The sequence below is a fragment of the Melanostigma gelatinosum genome, assembly GCF_949748355.1.
Source record: "Melanostigma gelatinosum genome assembly, chromosome: 16".
In the NCBI taxonomy this organism is placed as follows: Eukaryota; Metazoa; Chordata; class Actinopteri; order Perciformes; family Zoarcidae; genus Melanostigma; species Melanostigma gelatinosum.
The window spans coordinates 2,424,249-2,437,968 of NC_136649.1; the positions used below are offsets into that span (position 1 = coordinate 2,424,249).

At 46.1% G+C, this 13,720-nt stretch overlaps 1 protein-coding gene across 1 annotated transcript; it reads right to left on the minus strand.

The window, feature by feature from the left end:
• Window positions 1-785: 785 nt before the first annotated feature.
• On the minus strand, window positions 786-12,821 carry gpr68 (G protein-coupled receptor 68; the record flags this gene model as incomplete). The annotated part of the gene is made up of 6 exons (XM_079286086.1): window positions 786-1,333; window positions 2,056-2,236; window positions 10,146-10,368; window positions 10,491-10,624; window positions 10,944-11,093; window positions 12,738-12,821. 6 exons carry the CDS (start codon window positions 12,819-12,821, stop codon window positions 786-788), a joined length of 1,320 nt encoding a protein of 439 aa, XP_079142212.1.
• Window positions 12,822-13,720: the final 899 nt, after the last annotated feature.

Genomic DNA, 13,720 nt, shown 5'->3' on the forward strand with positions numbered 1-13,720 from the left:
TCCTTCCTGTTCACCCACAGACCCACACACACACATACACATACACACACAGACATACACCCTCATCCATTTTATTCATTCTTTAGTTTAGGCATATAAAATTGTATGATAACGTTTGTTGGTTGCAATATTAATTGATTTGATCATTTATTATTTTGATTCAATAAACTCTGTTATACTTTCAGGAGCAGTCGTCTGTGATTACTTGTGCATATGTATTTGATAAGACTGTATGTAGTAGCCTGTGCTCGAACTTAAAAACCTTCACTGTCACTGAATGTATAGTCATACGCAGACTATTGACATTATGAGTGACTACTAATTATGAGACTTAGTTTTATCGTTTGGTTATTGGTCCCTGTTCGCAGGGTGGTGCCCCGTTTTATTAATAATCATTAATAATTGTTACATACATCAATAATTCTATTGATGTCAAGAATTCAGTTTCTTAAATGCTGATAACCCAAACACGCTCCTTTAGATCCCAACAGGTACCTAAATGGACAATTAATTAAAAGGCAATAATTGTGACCTCCTGATGCATTCAGACCTTCTGTTGATCTCAAACTGCACATCCATTTTGCTCCCATGTCTACAAACCAGAGAAATGTAAACTGGGCATTTACATAGGCAACAAAGACGTCATTGTAGGCAAATCCTGCTGTATTACAACTCAGTAAAGTCACTCCAGATAGAGAAGAAAATGTTTTCTGTCCTTTGGATGATGGTGATGATGGTGATGTAAACGCAGCTGAGTTGGCAGCAGGCTCTCTTTAGGGCCACTGCTAGATTGAGTCTTTACGGGCAGTCTTGTTGTCTAAATCCCACTGCTCTGAGACCTCTACTAGCTTGGTTCCTGACTGCTCACTGGATTGTTTTAGCTGGAGTTCAGTCTCTTGAGTCCTCTCTGTATCTTGGCTCAGCTCTTCAATGCCTATCACACAGCTGGGCTTTCCATCACTGTCTACACATTTGTCAGAGTGTCCATTATTCTGTACAATTAAGGGTATGATAGTTTTTACATCAGTCTGTGTGATAAAAATTGTGTTTTTGGTGGGAGTGTTTGTTTTGAAGTTGTTGAGTGTGCTGGTGTGCGTGAGCAGCACCACGGTCGGATGACCGTTGTTGTCGTCGGTGGCGACCTCCTGGGAATCAGTGGCAGGGTTGGCGTTGCCACGGTGACAGCAGCAGCATAGTATCCTTACAATAGGCCTGACTATGGCTCTGTACAGGCCGCGGCGGGCACTTTCGCTTACGAAGCAGTAGAGAGCGGGGTCAGCCACACAGTTCAGGGTGGTCAGCAACAATGACAGGTGGTAGTAGTTAAATATTTCTGTAAAATAACGACACAGGCCACATGGTTAAGACAAAAAAGTTTTCAATCGTAGGGTCTTAACACATTGAGGGCGTGATGAATAAATTACACGAAAATGCGAATATTCCCCCTGAAAACTTCATTCATACTGTTGTGTTGAGTGTCATTCTGTTGCAGTGAGAGCTGCAACACTTGTTCAATAAAAGGTTTGGATTTGCGCAAGCAGAGGACCAACTACTACAAGTACTACAAGTACCCACTGACCCTGCTGTGAGCTTAATTGTTTTATTGCCTAAAGCTACTGTAAGCCAAGAACGGACTGGCCATCGGGAAGTTCTCGAAGGCTCCATTCCAGAAACCGGCCTGTAGTCATAGAGTTTTTATTTTTTAATTTCTGATGTCAGAAGTTACTGTATGTCCGTGACCATGGCATGGGACAGCGAATACTTAACATTTTGAGTGAATTTTCAGTCCCAATCCCTGTAATAAAGTTTGCCGTCTTGGTTCAGACTACAGAGCCTCCGTGTTGTTGTATTGTACATTCAAATATGTCCGTTTTGTAAAACGTGATTGGTTGATGCCTTTATTTGCAGCGATAAAGCTCAGAAAAACCAACCTTGTTCGGGAAAAACAAGATTTCTACGTATATTGGCGTACGAACTAATCGTACAAATAAAAGACGCCCTTGGTGTGTAAAGGCATTTAGTCACTGGATGACTTTGCAAAAAAATGCACTGTACCTGCAATAAAGGTGCAGTCTCGCTCCAGCAGGGTGCGTACTAACAGGAAGATGTGGTAAGGGGAGAAGCAGACGAGGAAGATGAGGACGGTGCTGCTGACTAACTGCCTGATCCTCGTCTTCTGATCCGGCTGAGTCCCAGCACTCCGACCCACGGCACGGAGAACACACAGGTAGCTGATCTGGACAGAAAAAACAGAAGTAATTTACTAATAGATGTTGTGCAGTAAAGCAAGAGTGTGTCCCCTAACCTTTGCCAAATAGCTACCAACTTGGTCATTTCCTAACATTCTCTGGAGTCAGTTGCTTGTTTATCAAAGACCATTTAGACCACAATCTTGCGTTTGTTACGTTTTACTTTAACAATGAAACCATTGAAATATTTATCTGTGACATGCTAAAACGAAAGTTACGAATGTAACTATGGTTCTATGAATCCTGGATGACCGCCAGAGGCAGTGCTTCACACTGGATATCTTCCGTCTCGCGCATGCGCAGGTCGAATATTTATATCAACAAAGTCACGTGTGACCTCGGATGACCCCCGTCGTCTATAAGTTCCGGTGTCATCCTGAGCTCAGTCCTATGGAATCTTCTCGCGAGTTCACGGGATTCCGAGTGACCAAGAACTCTGGCGGTCATCCAGGATTCATAGAACCGTAGTTACATTCGTAACTTTCGTTCTATTTCATCCTTACTGACCGCCAGAGGCAGTGCTTCACACTGGATGACTTATACCAAAAGAGTCACGAGGAAGCACAGTAACTACCTCGTATAGCTCCGGCAGAGAAAATTGGCCAAAGAACTCTCCCCAGTGGGTGAGGGGTGGCAAAGTTAACTCTGTAGTGTTTGGTGAATGTGCTCGGTGATGCCCATGAGGCCGCAGCACATATATCCTCCACAGGCACACCTCTCAGGCTTGCCCTTGGTGTGGAGACACTCTTGGTAGTGACCCTTCACCCCGGATGGCCGAGCGCAGCCGCTCACCTTGTATGTATCGGCAATGGCCTCCACTATCCAGTGGGACAGGTGCTGTTTTTTTTTGTTTTTTTAAAAGGAGCACAGCCCTTCTTAGGCTCACCATAACTGACTATGCAGGCGTATGTAGGCGGTGGCTTCCACATAAGCTCTGAGGGCCCACACTGGGCACAACAGCTGGATAGGCCGGTTTATATGTGAACGTATCCACACCCTTGGGAGAAACACTGCATTAGGCCAGAAAGTGACACCCAAGCCATCTGAGTTCCACCTCAGACATGATTCTTCCACTGACAGGGCATGCAGCTCGCCCCCACATTGAGCGCAAGGAATTGACGGCAAGGAGAAAACCGTTTTGCCGATAGCCATCTCGGCTCCGCCTGTGCCAGGGGTTCAAAAGGAGACAAGCATAAGGTGTCCAGTACCAAGGGTAGGTCCCATGCAGGGGAGACCGGCCCTTATCTAGGAGGGACTGTAGAAACTCAGTACAGCAGGCACGGGGCGCTGTACTGGGACCTTGTTCCAAGCCGCACACCAGTCAGAACAGCTTCCACCTGTTCGTTGTACTGCAGGCAGGTAGACCGCACACTGGCATTCAGAATAGTCAGTCAGACTGGTTCTATGCAGCCACTCAGCATCCGGTCGGGCCCTCCCGTGAAGGTCTGCTTTGGCATTCCAATCCCTGCCGCCTTCAACTATGGGTAGTTGAAGGCGGCAGGGATTGGAATGCCAAATCAGACCTTCTAGTTGCGACAGGAAATCCCTCCTGTCGGGGAAGAACTCTGACAAGCTTAAAGCAAAATCAGAGGGAATGGTGGAAAGGCATAAAGAAGATCTTCTGGCCATGTGTGAGCCAGGGCATCTTGACCCAGAGGGCTGGTCCTCTCTGTCAGGGAGACCCAGTGGGGGCAGTGGGTCGACACGTCTGGATGCAGCCGGCACTCTCACGGTGGAGGCTTGTGATGGAACAGGAAAACCACAACCTTGTTCCGTTCTCCTGGTGGGTACATTGCCCACAGGCTGGTCAGGCGAGGGGCCTCCCAAGTCAGAAGGGCACGGTGATCCCCGTAGCAACTTCTGCAGATCTGGTGCCCCATAGTTTATGGGAAATCACAGCAGAGGTGCTGTCCACCGGACAAGCACACGCTTTCCCTTCAAATATGGAAGGAAGTGCTTGAGCGCGAGCTCTAGAACCTGGACCTGCCCCTGCGGTCTTTCAGCAGACAACTGTCCCGTTCTGTCACACTGCACCCCACCTTGAGAGGCAGGTATCTGTTGTGACCATCTCCTGGTGGAATGGAACCGAGCCCCTGGGGCTCGGTTCCTGGGACACTGTTTGCCAGATATGCACTCCCTCCATGGGGATAGTGAGTAGGCACTGTCTTGATAATATTATTGCCCTGTATCTGTGCCACTTGGCATCCAAGTGAAGGCTGTTCAGCCATCTGCAAACCCAAGGGAACGACAGTTGAGGCAGCTGTCAGTTCACCCAATAGTCGGTGAAAAGGATGTAGGGCAACCGTCTGCCCCCTCGGAAGAGGGAGAGGTTGTGGGGGCTGTTGGCCACATGCTGGGGCGACAGACAGGCCCTCATAGGGCCACACTAATGAAGGTTATACTCTGAGAAGGGCTCAGGTAGCTCCTCTCCATGTTCACCTTGAGGCCCACCGGGCCACGTGAGAGAAGGCGAGCAGTGTCCTGTGGCGCCTGAAGCCGGGATGGCGCCTAGGTCAGCCAGTCGTCTAAGTACGGCAGTATGTTCACGCCCCGTGATTGCAGGGGGAAAGGACAGCAGTAACACACCTTGTGAACACCCAGGGAGATGGGAGAGTCAGAATGAAAGCACCCAGGACTGAAAGTGGCGGCCTTAAAAGGCGAAATGTAGAAACTGCCTGTGGTGATGGGAATGGGAACATGGGAATAGGCGTCGATAGATGTGAACCACTCTCCCTTGGAAATCTGCTGCTGGGAGAAAGAACCCCGACAGCCAGCCCGGAGACATCTCCTGGCCCCCATACAACCCTACCTATGGTGGAGGGACATAGGTAGGGTTGTATAGGTAGCGGTCCGGCCTCTCAGCAGGACGCCGAGGCCTGTGGCGGCTACTAGGGTAAGCTGGAGGCTGAGAAAACGGCCTTGTGGGGCCAAAGTGGGACCCCTAGGTCTGGGGGTGCAGGCATGTCCCTGCAAAGACCAGAGAACTGCTGCCTGGTCTGGCTAGCTCTAACAGTTCGCTGAAGCGCCCGAATAGCAGCTGACTCGAACAGCTCACCAGGTTCCACTGGGACAGTACGGAGGGTCCTCCTACATGTCTCAGATAGAGGTGACTGCGCCAGCCAAACCTGGCGGCGAGTCTGAACCAGGGTGGACATCATACGTCCAAGTTCCCTCGACATGAGCGCAAATGCCTGCAATGAAGCATCACTGAGCGGAAGCGTCGAAGTAGCCTGCTGCAGAGAATCTGCGAGGGAAAGCATGAGGTGGGAGAGGGAGTTGTCGATACGGTGCACAGCGCTGCTGTGTCATAAGCCCTGGCATAGCACGTCATCTTTGACCCGACATTGGGTCGAGGGCACCTGGCATCGGGCCTCAGAGTCTCCTCAGGGGAAACTATGATGGATGCAATAGTCGTCTAACTGGCTGGCATACGTGCAAGGCCAGATTTGCCACCTCCTACATGGTCTGATGTAAGGCGGGAGAGAGCCCTGATGTCTCCAGCATGCATGCAACACCCTCAGATATTTCTCGGAGGGAGGAACAGAAAAGGTGGTGAGGGCGGGAAGGCGCCTGAAGAAGGCACTCACAGGTGGATGTTCCAGCTGCTGTGTATGCCAGGCGTGCACGCGCCATACAAATGACCAGGGTAGGTTGGGCTGGATTCAGCTGCCCTGACAGGGGGAGGTAGACCTCACGCATCAGGTGTTCCACTTCGGCCAGCCTAGCAGACCTTACTGCTCAAGGCGTGATGCCGCAGGTCCTGCCTGGGTTCTCCGCGAGGCCCTGCCTCAGAAGCTCGAGGCTAAGGCAAGAGGTCAGGGCCGTCCTCAGGCTGAAGAGGAGCTATACAGGTCCTACAGCCGGGAGAGTTTAACATGGCCGCGATTCTGGTGGAACCCTTGTCCCACTAGTTGATGCGGAATTCCAAATCAGTCTGAGCGGGAGCGCTCTGCTGAATGTTGAGAGAACAGGCAGGGGGCAGTCAGAGGAGAGTGATCCTTCGGACACTCTTCACTTGGCCAGCCGCTGCGGATATTGGTGACCCACCAGTTAGCCTGAGCGAGAGCACTCTGCTACTGTGGAAACAGGTCAGGCAAAGTCCTTATAGTGAGAGGGGAGCGAGGACACTCTCTTCACTAGGATAGTTGTTGCAGATATTGGTGTCCCACCAGTTAGCTTGAGCGAGAGCACTCTGCTACTGTGAAAAACGGACAAAAAAGAACACAGTCCTTACAGTGAGAGGGGAGCGAGGACACTCTTCACTTGGACAGTTGCTGTAACTCTTGGTGTGCTACCAGTTAGCCTGAGCGAGGGCACTCTGCTAACTGATATCCGCTACTGATATGGCCATACTGTTTACAACAATCAATGGACACAATCAGAGTATTAGCTTAGTCTAGTTAGCCTGAGCGAAACGCTCTGCTAACTGATATGGCGTAATGTTTACAGCAATCAATGGACACAATCCAGCATTAACTTAGTCTAGTTAGTGTCCTACCAGGTTAGCCTGAGTGAGGCCACTGCCAGCTGGGACAGCCGTAATGCGTAAAAGCATCAATGGGCACAACCTCAATGTTGATTTAGTATAACTAGCATTCACCGAGTTAGCCTGAGCAAGCACACTCTGCTAACTGTGATAGTTGTAATGCTACAAAGTTGATGGCCACAGCCCCAGTATCAGCTTTGTTTAGCTAGCTTCCCACTGAGTTAACCTGAGCGGGGATGCTCTGTTAACTGTGACAGCCGTAAGGCTACAAATTTGATGGCCACAGCACCCAGTATCAGCTTTGTTTAGCTAGCTTCCCACTGAGTTAACCTGAGCAGGGACGCTCTGTTAACTGTGACGGCCGTAAGGTTTACAAAGTTGATGGACGCAGTCCCAGCTAGCATCTCACCAAGTTAGCCTGAGTGAAGACACTGCTAACTGCGAATTACGTCAGATGTAAAGATTAAATCTCAATGGACACAACGCCAATGCCGATCTAGTGTCTCACCAAGTTTGCCTGAGCAGGCACACTCTGCTAACTGTGATAGCCGTAACACTGAAGGGCGGGCCGACAGCGTAATTCTACGCTCTCGTTAGCGCGCCACTCGATTAACTAGAGCGGAAGCGCTCTGCCAACCGTGGAACAAACAACGGTTGTAGAAAACAATGTTAATCGATCTTACCGATTGCTGTCATCACGACTTAGGTGGCCCTTATCAGACTGGTGACGACCGATGATAGGGGCATCCACCAGTCCGGGGCTCAATGTCCAAAAGGCGAACATACCGTTCCCTCCGAAGAGGGACAGCTCGTCGCAGCCTTTGGAGGGCGAGAGAACCGCAACTCCAACCGGTGGTCACAAGGCTACAGCGACAAGCTCTAATATGTCTTGATCGTAGACACATCCTTGTTTATGCTACCATGGTAGCTAACCTGCATAGCGAGAAGATGAAAAAGGACTGAGCTCAGGATGACACCGGAACTTATAGACGACGGGGGTCATCCGAGGTCACACGTGACTTTGTTGATGTAAATATTCGACCTGCGCATGCGCGAGACGGAAGATATCCAGTGTGAAGCACTGCCTCTGGCGGTCAGTAAGGATGAAATAGAATGTAGTTTAACCAGTGGTGGGCCATCAGGGCTTGCAAGGCCTTCTCTGCAGGCCTAAACAGAATCACAATGTTATATCTATTTTATAATTTTATAATTTTCTTAAATACACTACATGTATTCAGTAGTTCAAATTGAAAGATATGGAAGAAATTATAATTTTTTTAGGGTTTTGCTTGGTGTAGATTTTATTTTTTTTACCTAGCTTTGTTTTTTTAACACTCAATGGCTGAATAAGGAGGAGAAACGGATTTAGTGGCGGAGTTACTGACAACGCCTTTCTCAAGAAAGGACATTTCAGGAAAATCTGGACATCATAAGAACTGGTCAGTCAACCCCACAGCTAGCAGCCTGACTCAGCCAGGAAAAGGATTTGTATGAACGGTATTTCTTGCTGACAGCGTCTGGGAAGCGTTGCACCAGTGGCTGGCCGTCAGGGCCTGCAAGGCCTTCTCTGCTGGCCTAAACAGAATCACAAAGCTACATCTATTTTATAATTTAATAATTTTTCGATACACTACATGTATTGTAATTTATAAAAATATTTTTCTCATTTTGTCATTGCACAGCTACTGTCTTCCTCAGTTTCCATGCGATTAATTGCGATTAAATATTTTAATCGTTGCCCAGCACTAAATAATATATAAACAAGCATATTAAAGCTACTGCAGATGTAAAAACAAACGCATTTAAAAGTCCCTCCTCCGCCGCCCACTGAAGCCTCGCGCTGCTGTCAGAGCAGAGAGGAGACGCACTCTCGGCAGATAGTGTATCTATAGGTGTTGGCTTCATTTTTACACGAAACAAATAATAACCGTAGCTGTGTTTCAGCTGCAGGACAGCAGTGAAGGCCCAGGTATAAAATGCACGGCCCGCCACTCCGTTGCACACTCCTCCACCACGGTCTGATACGCTGCAGTCACTGCCAAGGACAAGGGCAGGCTGCAGCGCATCATTCGCTCTGCCGAGAGGGTGATTGGCTGCAATCTGCCGTCCCTCCAGGACTTGTTCACTTTAAGAACCCTGAGGCGAGCAAGAAGGATTGTAGCTGACCCCTCTCACCCTGGACAAAAACAGTTTGTGCCCCTTCCATCTGGTAGGAGGCTGAGGTCCATCAGGACCAAGACCTCACGACACATCAACAGTTTCTTCCCGTCGGCAGTCGGGCTCATTAACAGAGCCCGGGACCCCCACTGACTCTGTCATCCCCAGGACAATTTCCCACCGGTCTATAGTCCTGTTATCTGTTCGTTTGTGCACTCTATTCTATTTTATTTTATATTCCACTTTATTCTATATTTTACTTATTTTATATTTTCTCTAAATTTAATATGTTTCTACTTTGCACTGTTGACTGTTGATTGTTGTTGATTGTTAAATGTTCTGCACCTCCCGTCATGTCAAATTCCTTGTATGTTCAACATACCATGGCAATAAACGATTCTGATTGTATGGCTGGGAATGTGTTTCATTTTAAGTGAGCTGTTGGTGTTTGGATCTACGCATACGCTAACCTGAGGACACCGTAGCATTTGAAAACTTTTGGAGAGACTCAAGTGGATCTACAACTCAACAAACACGTTCGCAGGGAAACAGCTCCACAACCGCGGCCTGGCGCCGGCCGACCCGGCGGAGGTGGGATCCCGGCCCCAGTGGAAACCTGCCGCAGCAGACCGGCGAAATACACCTGGGGAGGCTCGACTGTCATCACTGGCGTCCATGAATGGAGAAGGACTTCTTACTGGAACAAACATACTTATTTGAACCCAAACCCCAATCTTTTCCGAGACCAGTTTTAAAAGTAGTTGTGTTGCCTTAATCTAACCAAATGAACATAAAAAAGTTTATTTTGAAAAGACACTGTATGCATGTAACGAGTGGAAACTGTATGTTTCCTGTGAACACTGAAGTTTATTTTGAAAAGACACCATGCACGTAACAAGAAGGAACTGACGCGTTCAAAACTGACGCCATGGTGGTAAAAAGTCGTAGTTTGAAGCGTGAGGCCACTGACCAAGCGTCGTTATTTGACGACTTGTGAGTAAGAACGTGTTGATCTACACAGTCCTAGTCCTACACAGAGGTCTAATTAGGAAATATAAGTGAAAACACCTGTGTGGGTGTCTTCCTACAGCAATACTAAAGCAAAGATTTCAGGCACAAAAAGGTCATTGTCATAAAATATATGTGTTCAAAATATCAATAAATCAACACAAATGTGATCAAATGCAGTAAAGTGCTACAGTATCAAAATCTTTTAAAATTAGATTATTATTGTAGTAAAACGGCTATCATACCGATAGAATAGCCAGCGGGAACATGAAACCAATAATGAAGCGGTAATAGTTGATGGGATACTCCCACGGCTGCATGGGGTAGTGCTCGAAGCACACTGATTGGTTCTTGCGGTCTTTGCTCAGTTCTGTATGGCGGAAGAAAACCACACCGACGGCGATCTCTTTCAGCCAGATGACAACGCTGACAAGCCACGCTGCACTCATAGAGCGGAGAGAGGTGAACCTGGAGACAGAACAGGGACAGAAAGGAGAAAACTGGTAATTGGCGTTAAATTAAAGCTCATATATTACAAATCTTATATTATGAAAAGGTAACAGTGGCGGTGACCTGCTGTTATAAATTACCTTAAAGGATGGACCACAGCCAGGTATCGATCCAGGCTGATACAGCACAGGAAACCAATGCTGATGTAGATGTTCTCATAGAGCAGGAAGCCGCAGAGCTGACACAACCACTCCCTATGACTCCAGTCATCATCCTGAAACAGCAACACACATACATGAGTAGACTAGCTCGGTTTACGAGACAACAGGTAGGTAACACTTGGTTAAAAGCAGATGGAGCTGGACAAATAAAAATTAAAGGTATAATTAGACTGACAGCACATTCTACAATGAACAAATATCCAAATAAGTCTACAATGTGTGTTCACACACATTTTTGTTCAGATATTAGGAGCTGCATAAAAAAGTCCATAGAAGTCCAAGTCCATGTAATAACCTGCCTATAATGTAATGTGAAAAATCACAACACAAATTACATATTTTATTTCGAAATTTTTGTAGGTTGTACTCTACCTGAAAGAAATACTGAAGCCACAGTGGTAACGATGCCAGGTATAACAGATCAGACACGGTGAGGTTCATTAAATAAACTCCCAGCTCATTCTTCTGCTTCAGCTGCAGGGCAGCGTGGTACAAAGAGTACAGGTTGGAGGGAACGCCAACCTAGAATCAAGAAGATCATTTAATGCGATTATTCTGACACCAGGCAGCTTTTTTCGTTACTTGATTACTAAAAACACATATTTAGAACGTCCACATTGGATGATTCAACAAAACCCTGGATTATGTTCAACAGCCTATATGATCCATATTCACTGTTCAACCATTTTTATTTTGAATGCCTACATTTTTTAAATGCTCTCTTTGTAAAACATCTGCACATGGGAACTTTGGTATGGTCAGGGAAACAAAACACAGTTAAGGAGTAGTATAGTTTAAGTAAAGGCAAAGAGCATGGTTATGGCAGGTTCGTTGCGGTTTTGGTTTCTAAAAAGGCAAACGTTAATTACAGCTCTGTAAGATCTGACAGAACACAAACTGTCTTCTGCATGAGAGCAGAACTCACGCCCATCCGCCAACCCGACCTCCACACCTCGCTACATAATGGGTCATTTGACAGTGAATATTGACATTGCAGTAAATCGTGACGTACAGAATCCTCCAATATGGAAGGGATTCCGAAGGATTCTGGACTGGCAGAAGAGTGTAGTTTAGGGCTCTTGGTGACATTAGGGTGGAGGGTGGACATTAGGGTGGAGGCCCCACAGCAGAGAGTGGCAGCAGCTATGAATAGCTGGATGCATGTTATAAAACATGCCTGTTGCAAAATGGCAAATTTTCTAAACAAGTTTTGGCTCAGATTTGCTGTCACAACTCCATCTATCCATCCATCCACTTTCTCTCCTTGTGTATTCTTTGCAGAGTTGCCGCAGAGGTATAAACCCAGCACACATTGGGAGAGCGTCACTGTATGAAATTGAATGAAATTTATTTATAGAGCGCTTTTCACAGACATAACATCACAAAGTGCTTAACAGAGCAGAAGTTTAAAAGCATAAAAAACACAATGTGACCCTATGGTCAATAAATTACATACACAGAGAAAAATTTTAAATTTAAATTTTTTAAATAAAATTAAAATTTAAAACATATTTTAAGAGCAGGTCTAGGACATGGGTTTTTACTCAAACGCCAGCCTAAAAAGGTGGGTTTTGAGCTGTTTTTTAAAAACTGTACACCCTAGAAACCCATGTGTGACCAAAGCACATAACTCCGGGATTCAGTCACACAATGCAAACCTTTAGTGGAAAAAGACAATGTAAATTCTTTACCAGCAGCAGGTTGTATCTCCAAAGTGAGTCCACAGATATCCCCCATGTCATTCACATTAATACTAATATTAATAATTTGAAGATGCAACCAGCTGCTGGATAACAATTATGAAAATACCACTTTGATTTTCCCCTAAGGTTCAATAGGCACCGCTTCGTAACCAAATCACAGAGTAATCTACACTACAGGACACAGATGGGTGCACCGTTGACATGTCTCCATTACAGTGCTAACACAATAAAACATAAAACAGCTGCAATTTGCACACATTAACTGAGCTTTTGTGTCATTGCTGCAATGATGTGATTTCAAGGAGGAACTAGGCTTTCTAGACCTTGAGACATGACAGTTTCCTGTGTCACACTGACCTCAATTTGGGGGGAAAAACTTTTCTAATTACTTATTACTCACTTTATAAATAATTCAGACACCTAAACAGTTTTGTGCAGGTATTGAAGATGTACACAAACTTACCAATAGTACAAGTATATACACACAGGAGAAGAGGTACTGGTGGATTTCATGCCTGATGGTGCAGTTCATCATGTCCTCAGACATGGTGTACACCATCACTCCTCGCTCACACTCACACTACTTCACCTTTAACACACAAATCTTCATGTTGGTTGGAGCACTCAGCGATGGCTTAAACTTCTCTCATCTGGGTGAGTATTTGTGTTCTCTGATTGGGTAGTCCAGTTTCATTTGGTCACTGTGGAACACAGAAGAATTCATCTTTATTATATATTATAAACAGTGTTTACCCTACCATTATATTAGAGGGGCGCCCCGCCCCCCAACGCCCCCCCTTGAAGGTCAAGATCATTTTGTTTCATTTTATTTTCTATACAGTGGCAGATCACAACAGAAGTCATTTAAGATTAAGTTGCTAAATCGGTCAATAACCCCTCAATCTGGAGCCATTGTTGAGATCTTAACAGGACTAAAGCTAGTAGAACTACAGTAATTATTTTCACTCAAATGAGCCATTTAAAGCAGGGATTCCCAAAGCTGCCTCTAGGGGGTGCGCGAGAGGAAAAATGTAATGGTGGTCTAATGGTGTAATAAATTAATATAAAATATAATTTAAAATAATTTAAGTGGGATTTTTCACAAAATAAAAACATGAATTATAAAAATTACCTTTGTAAGATTTCAATTTAAAATTAAAAACTTACAATTTAATAAAAAAATGCACTTCAGCTCCTGCCGCCAGACTGTCTTTTACGTACACACTAGCTAGCCTAACTTCATTCATTCAGCAACATTCATGCAAATATGCTAAACTGGCTGAAATCGGGGAAACTGTCAGATGGAACATCTGAAGCTATCAGTCATAAAAGAGGAGAGGGACAGAGAGCGAGAGAGGAATCGGAGGCAAGAGAAACAGAGAGGTGCATTGGGGGGAGACCGGGAAAAGAAATCGAATGGGAGTCAGAGAAAGATGAGACGGAGGA